The sequence below is a fragment of the Chrysemys picta genome, chromosome 20 (assembly GCF_011386835.1).
Source record: "Chrysemys picta bellii isolate R12L10 chromosome 20, ASM1138683v2, whole genome shotgun sequence".
Classification (NCBI taxonomy): Eukaryota; Metazoa; Chordata; order Testudines; family Emydidae; genus Chrysemys; species Chrysemys picta.
Window position 1 is genome coordinate 8,907,757 of NC_088810.1, and position 6,979 is coordinate 8,914,735.

The 6,979-nt window shown below is 60.3% G+C and overlaps 1 protein-coding gene across 1 annotated transcript; it reads right to left on the reverse strand.

Moving 5' to 3' along the window:
• Positions 1 to 313: 313 nt before the first annotated feature.
• LOC135976861 (sulfotransferase 2B1-like) lies at positions 314 to 6,750 on the reverse strand. Its single transcript, XM_065574541.1, has 6 exons — positions 6,286 to 6,750; positions 5,638 to 5,846; positions 5,247 to 5,373; positions 3,832 to 3,926; positions 2,184 to 2,364; positions 314 to 839 (listed from the first exon to the last, which is right to left on the reverse strand). The coding sequence occupies exons 1-6, from the start codon at positions 6,419 to 6,421 to the stop codon at positions 730 to 732; spliced, it is 858 nt and encodes a 285-aa protein (XP_065430613.1). The 5' UTR covers positions 6,422 to 6,750; the 3' UTR covers positions 314 to 729.
• Between the last annotated feature and the right edge of the window lie 229 nt (positions 6,751 to 6,979).

Below are 6,979 nucleotides of genomic sequence, written 5' to 3' on the forward strand. Positions count from 1 at the left end.
GGTAGAGCCGGCCCTGCTTGCCTTGCCTTCCTTACGGGCGGAGTTGGGTGGGGCTGATGCCTTCTGGGCTGACAGCATCCTGGCCCCTGGGGGTATTGCTGGGATCTACCTGGGAACTGGGTCACCAGCAATCACAACCTTTGGACTGGGGGTGGGGGGCATGGGGAGTGGGGGAGAGAGAGACAGAGAGAGAGAATGTGTGTGTGTGCATGCGTGTGTGCGTGTGTTCCTGCTGCTCCCTGCTGGATGGGATCATGTTCTGTTCATGGCAAACCCAAAGAAGTTAGATTGAAAAACCAAATCCTCTTGCTGGAAGGTTGCCACATCACCTGATTTTATTTCTTAGAATCCAGAGCCCTGAAGCACAGGAACCCAAACTCGAGAGAGACAGAGCAGGCTGCTCCCCGCACAGAGGCCCATCTCCCACGCCGTGCTCTGGGCTGGCTCTGTGCAGAATTTCACATTTCCCTGCAGAGCCCCTGCCTGCAAGCAGGACCAGGAACACCCTGCAATGGGCAGATTTTAAATACACCTCAGCTGAGCCCTGCCCTGTGTGTGCACGCGCTCACTGACCTCGCCTGGACACATGCCCCAGCCCAGCTCTGCCTATTGCTGATGCTCTAGAGACGCTGCCCCAGGGGGCATCTCCCAGGGCACAGGAAGAGCAGCAGCACGTGGGTGGCACAGGGCCGGTGTATTGCAGGTGCAGATGTGGCGGGCGCTGGGCCGTCAGTCCCAGGGGAAGGTCATGCCCAGACCCTGCATCCGCTCCCGGTAAACGGTGTCAAATCGTTGGCTCTGTGCCTCCGAGAGATGGTTCCTCCAGTCGCCGCAGATCCCTGCAAACCACAGGGGACATGGACTCAGTAGCGTAGCTAGGGGGGTGCAGGGGAAGAGGCTGCTCCGCCCTGAGCACATTTTGCAAAAGCTGCGCCTTTCCACGCAGCCAGCGCTGGGCTCCGGACTCAAAATCTGGAGCCGGGTTTTGCATGCGGCCGCCAGCTAGCTCTGGGCTCCGCACCGCCCTCCTCCATCCCCAGCCCGGCTCGCTCACTCCGGGGCTGCAGGCAGCTGCCTGGCTCTCCGGGGATGAGGAGGAGGAAGCTCCCTAAGCCGGGGTGGGCTCTGCCAGGAGGGGAAGGGGCGGCAGTGCAGCCCCCACAGCGCGGCGGGGGGGGAGGGGGCTGAGGTCAGACTGGGGCCGGTTAGTGGTGAGGCCGGGGCAGGAGGAGGGGTGCTGTCTGGTCTAGGGTGCCCCTCACACCCAACCCACAGCCCCTGCTCCCCAGCCCTGCCCCCGCAACCTCTGCCCATGCCCCTCACACCCAACCCACAGCCCCTGCTCCTCAGCCCTGCCCCCGCAACCTCTGCCCATGCCCCTCACTCCCAACCCACAGCCCCTGCTCCCCAGCCCTGCTCCCACAAGCTCTGCCCATGCCCCTCACTCCCAACCCGCAGCCCCTGCTCCCCAGCCCTGCCCCCGCAACCTCTGCCCATGCCCCTCACTCCCAACCCACAGCCCCTGCTCCCCAGCCCTGCCTCTGCAAGCTCTGCCAATGCCCCTCACTCCCAACCCACAGCCCCTGCTCCTCAGCCCTGCCCCCGCAAGCTCTGCCCATGCCCCTCACTCCCAACCCACAGCCCCTGCTCCCCAGCCCTGCCCCCACAACCTCTGCCCATGCCCCTCACTCCCAACCCACAGCCCCTGCTCCCCAGCCCTGCCCCTGCAAGCTGTGCCCATGCCCCTCACTCCCAACCCACAGCCCCTGGTCCCCAGCCCTGCCCCCGCAACCTCTGGCCTTGCCCCTCACTCCCAACCCACAGCCCCTGCTCCCCAGCCCTGCCCCCGCAACCTCTGCCCATGCCCCTCACTCCTGACTTAAAGCCCCCTGCTCTCCTGGCCCTGCCTCATGCAGCTCTGCTGGTGCACCTCAGTCCCAACTCGCAGCCCCCAGCTAGCCCAGGCAGGGCCGGCTTTAGGCCGATTCCCCGGAATCGGGCCCCGCGCATAAGAGGACCCCGCGCCCAGCCAGAGCGCGGCAAGCCTGTGGCCCCACTCCCCGGGCCGGGGCGTGGCAATGCAAAGTGCTTCGAAGAGTCAGAGCGCTGCCCGCTGAGTATAAGCCCCACGAATCGAGCCCCGCACTTGCTAAAGCCGGCCCTGAGCCCAGGCCTGGACTCACCTTTCCTCAGGAACTCCCCGTTCTGGTGGTCCATGAACTCGTCACTCAGCTGCGAGTAGTTGGACATTTTGTTCCCCTTCATGCTCTGGAAGGAGGCGTTCTCCACCACCGCGGCCACTTGCTCTTCACTCAGCTCCTTCCCCAGGAAATGGCAGATTCTCCGCACGCTGCCCCGCAGATCCTGGGGGAAGACACCCACTGGCCTGAAGAGGGTGATTCTAGGGTGACAATTTTATGGTCCACATGTGCCTCAGTTCCCTCCCCCCACAGGGTCCTGCTCCCCACTGGGTGCTGAGGAAGAGACCCCTTCAAGGGCAGAGGGCTTTGGCCATGAGCCACGTTGGCCACCTGAGGTCAGACCCTGTTCCAGGCCAGGGGCAGAGGAATGCAAAGGCCAGGAGGAGCCAACACCCGGGACATGGACGCCGAGGCCTGGGGAGCTGGGGCTGGGAACACCCTAGAACACCACCTGGCTGGGGGCCTGGGGCGGGGCTATGTGTGGGGATGGCTCAGGGGCGGGGTTACATGTGGGATGGCTCAGGGGCAGGGTTATATGTGGGGATGGCTCAGGGGCTGGGTTACATGTGGGGATGGCTCTAGGGGCAGGGTTACATGTGGGGGAGGCTCAGGGGCGGGGCTATGTGTGGGGGTGGCTCAGGGGCGGGGTTACATGTGGGATGGCTCAGGGGCAGGGTTATATGTGGGAATGGCTCTAGGGGCTGGGTTACATGTGGGGATGGCTCAGGGTCGGGGCTATATATGGGGGTGGCTCAGGGGCGGGGTTACGTGTGGGGATGGCTCTAGGGGCGGGGTTACGTGTGGGGATGGCTCTATGGCGGGGTTACATGTGGGGGTGACTCAGGGGCAGGGTTACGTGTGGGCATGGGTCAGGGGTGGGGTTACATGTGGGAATGGCTGTAGGGGTGGGGTTACATGTGGGGGTGGCTCAGGGGCGGGGCTATGTGTGGGGATGGCTCAGGGGTGGGGTTACGTGTGGGCAGGGCTCTAGGGGCGGGGTTACATGTGGGGCTGACTCAGGGGCTGGGTTACATGTGGGCAGGGCTCTAGGGGCGGGATTACATGTGGGGATGGGTCAGGGGCAGGGTTATATGTGGGGATGGGTCAGGGGCAGGGTTACATGTGGGGATGGCTCTAGGGGCAGGTTTACATGTGGGGGTGGCTCAGGGGCAGGGTTACATGTGGGCATGGCTCTAGGGGTGGGGTTACGTGTGGGCATGGCTCAGGGGTGGGGCTATGTGTGGGTGTCACCAGGTGGCGGGTCTATTTGTGGGCGTGGCACCAGGGATGGAGTTATGTGTGGATGAGGTCTCAGGGGCGGGGCTATGTGTGGGCGTGACCCCAGGGGTGGAGTTATGTGTGAATGAGGTCTCAGGAGCGGGGCTATGTGTGGGCGTGACCCCAGGGGTGGAGTTATGTGTGGATGAGGTCTCAGGAGCGGGGCTATGTGTGGGCGTGACCCCAGGGGTGGAGTTATGTGTGGATGAGGTCTCAGGAGCGGGACTATGTGTGGGCGTGACCCCAGGGGTGGAGTTATGTGTGGATGAGATCTCAGGGGCGGGACTATGTGTGGCGTGACCCCAGGGGTGGAGTTATGTGTGGGCATGACCCAAGGGCGGAGTTTCCCTACCTGCTGCAGCTCCTCGTAGGTGATGGAGAAGAAGTTCTCGTTGCCCGTCAGCCCCATCCAGCCGGTGACGTGGTCGAACCAGGAGCTGTAGGCCACTGTGCAGGAGAGAGTGGCACGGTGACCCCAGAGCTGCCCCCCCCCGGCCCCTCCACCCACTGTTTAATTTATAATTAAAGTGGTGCCACGGCTCAAGCAATTTTTTTACATTCATAACTGATGCAGCCAGCCCAGAGGTGCTGGGGCTCTGAACTGCCAGGCCCAAAGGTGCTGGAGCTCTGAACTGCCAGGCCCAGAGGTGCCGGGGCTCTGAACTGCCAGGCCCAGAGGTGCCGGGGCCGTGGCACAAAACAAGCACTACTTCCACCTAAGTCCCCTCTGTGACGTTATTGATATTATCTGGGACCATATAGAACATGGTTGCAACCAAAGTCCTGTAGTGGCACCAAATCTTGTATAAAGGGGGTCAAATGAGGTGTCTAAGACAAGGGTATGGTTTGCTGGTTATGATTATGCTGTCTATATGTGTGTATCAGTTTTGGAGTTAAAGTTATAAATATTGGCTCTGTACTGTCTGTATTTCAAACTTATGCTATGCTTCTGGGAGACACCCCAGACAAGTTGGTGTTAGCTCTGCGTAGCCTGCTTGATGCCCATTAATGACCATCAGCTATACAATGGACCCATTGAGAGAAGGCAGATACACCTTGCAAATCAGCAAAGTATGCAGGGACTGGCCCATGTGACTCCAGACTCCATTTTGCTGTAATTTTCCACAGTAAGGACAAAGAGGTGTTCTTACACCTGGAAAGGACATAAAAGGCTGATGCCTCTCCTCCATCTTGTCTTCAATGCTGCTTCTTACCTCTGGAGGGACTTTGCTACGAATGGAAGCTCTACACAAAGGACTGATGACCCATCCCAGCTGGGGATGTTCCAGAGACTTGGTTTGAGCCTGCAGTTTATGCCATCACTGCTACAAGCCTAAACCAAGAACTTTGCCATTACTGTATGTAATTGATTCCATTTAACCAATTCTAACTCTCATCTCTATCTTATTCCTTTTATGAATAAACCTTTAGATTTTAGATTCTAAAGGATTGGCAACAGCGTGATTTGTGGGTAAGATTTGTATATTGACCTGGGTCTGAGGCTTAGTCCAATGGGATCAGGAGAACCTTTTCTCTTTTACTGAGGTATTGGTTTTCATAACCATTTGTCCAGCATAACAAGTGGCACTGGTGGTGATACTGGGAAACTGGAGTGTCTAAGGGAATTGCTTGTGTGACTTGTGGTTAGCCAGTGGGGTGAGACCAAAGTCCTCTTTGTCTGGCTGGTTTGGTTTGCCTCAGAGGTGGAAAAACCCTGCGTATTCCTAACTGCAGCAGGGCCCCCGAGGGTCCCGGGGTGCTGCTCACCGTTCCCGCTCAGGAAGTCCTCGAGGAAGGAGTCCAGTGAACCAGGGTCCTTGAAGAGACACAGAAGCTTGGAGAAGTGGTACAGCGAGACCAGGACGTCCTTGGGGCAGCGCAGGGTGTAGATGATCTGGGGGGAGGGGAGGAGGGTTGCTACCAATCAGGGGAGGAGGATGCCAAGTGAACCCAGCGATTAGCCACCCACCCAGGGCCGTCACCTCCCAACCCTCTCTGGAGGGAGACGGATTCGCCTCACCCCACTGGCTGCTCTTCCGCACGCCCACATTGCTGTAACTCACACCCAGCAGCAGCCCTGGATTCACCCCCCTCCCGACGCACAGCCCTGTCGGTGCCCCTCAATCCCGACCCGCACCCCTGCTCTCCCGCCTCTCACCTTGGCCTTGGAGCGCTGCAGGGACTTGGGGAAGAGCTGGACGGGGAGGTGGGAGGAGAGCAGCCGGGGCGGGGGGTATTTCAGGGCAGCCTCCAGCCCCGTCCGGTTCTCCACCCAGGGCGCCCGCTCCCAGTTCACCACGCTGCGCACCCAACCGGGGTCCCCGTCACAACGGATCAGACTCAGGATCTCCAGCATCCAGTTAGTGCCTGGGGGTGAAAGGGTTAATGGGCCTGAAACAAGCCCTCAACCTGCTAGGTCCCCCTCTGCTCCCAGAGCCGAGGAGAGAACCCAGGAGTCCTGGCTCCCAGCCCCCATCAGCTGAGGTGCATTGACAGTGCTAAAATCAGAAGCTCTCATTTTGCTGTGCTAGGGGTCTCCTGGCCCTGCTGGTGGCTCTGGAGAAAGCCTGTGATCACAGTGTGTCTGCAGAGAGCCAGCCTAGCACCAGGTGAGCGAGTTGGGCCCCCAGGGAGCAGCCTGCTTTGTCTCACTCTGGGCTGGGCGTGTGTGTGTGCCCGGGTTCTGGCATCTAGGAAATCAGGTCATGTGACGGGTTTGGTGTTTCCATCTAATGTCCGTGTGTGTGTCAGGAGCCCCCTACACACACACACACACACACACACACACACACCCGCTCTCCCCTACCTGATTTGGGATAGGTGATGTTGAAGATGTCGTCGTCCCGCACCTGGAATTCGTTCTCCACGTAGCTCAGCTTCTCGGGGGAGTAATCCAGGCATGGGAACAGTACCCCCTTGTGGGTGAAGTATTCACGCGCCATGGCAGGGCAGGGACAGAGATAGACCTCCCGGCGTCAGTGTTGGTCCCTATGCGCTACTAGGGGAGCTGTGCTGCAGGGAGCAGTGTGGGGGTCCTCTCTCCTGAAAGTCAGGCGTCTCCAGCGCCTCAACCGGTAATGGGAGGCTCAGCTCTGCAGGGAGCAGGGTGAGGCTATTACTTGGCTGTCCCACCCCAGAGCCAGCTGCACCTTGGCACCAGTTGAGCTGATTCCTTGGCGTGTTCCCGGAACGACTCAAGGGCCTGTGCTGGTGTCTGCAGCTGGGAGAACAGTCCCGTGCCTGGGGTGGGAGCCCTCTGTGGGGTTGTGTGACAGGTCCAGGCACTCTGCTCCCCGCTCCTCCCTCAGCGACCCTTGAACCCGCGCAAGGCCAGTGCCATTCACCCTTTGGCGACCCTGCTAGGCACAGCGACCTTTGGAGCTGGGAGGAGCTGGTGCCTTTAACCCCCCCAGGACCCTGCACTGTCCCAGCAGCTCATGACTCCGGGCTGCCTGTCCCTGGCAGGTCCCTGCACCCCTTCCCAGCTGTGTCGGGTGCCC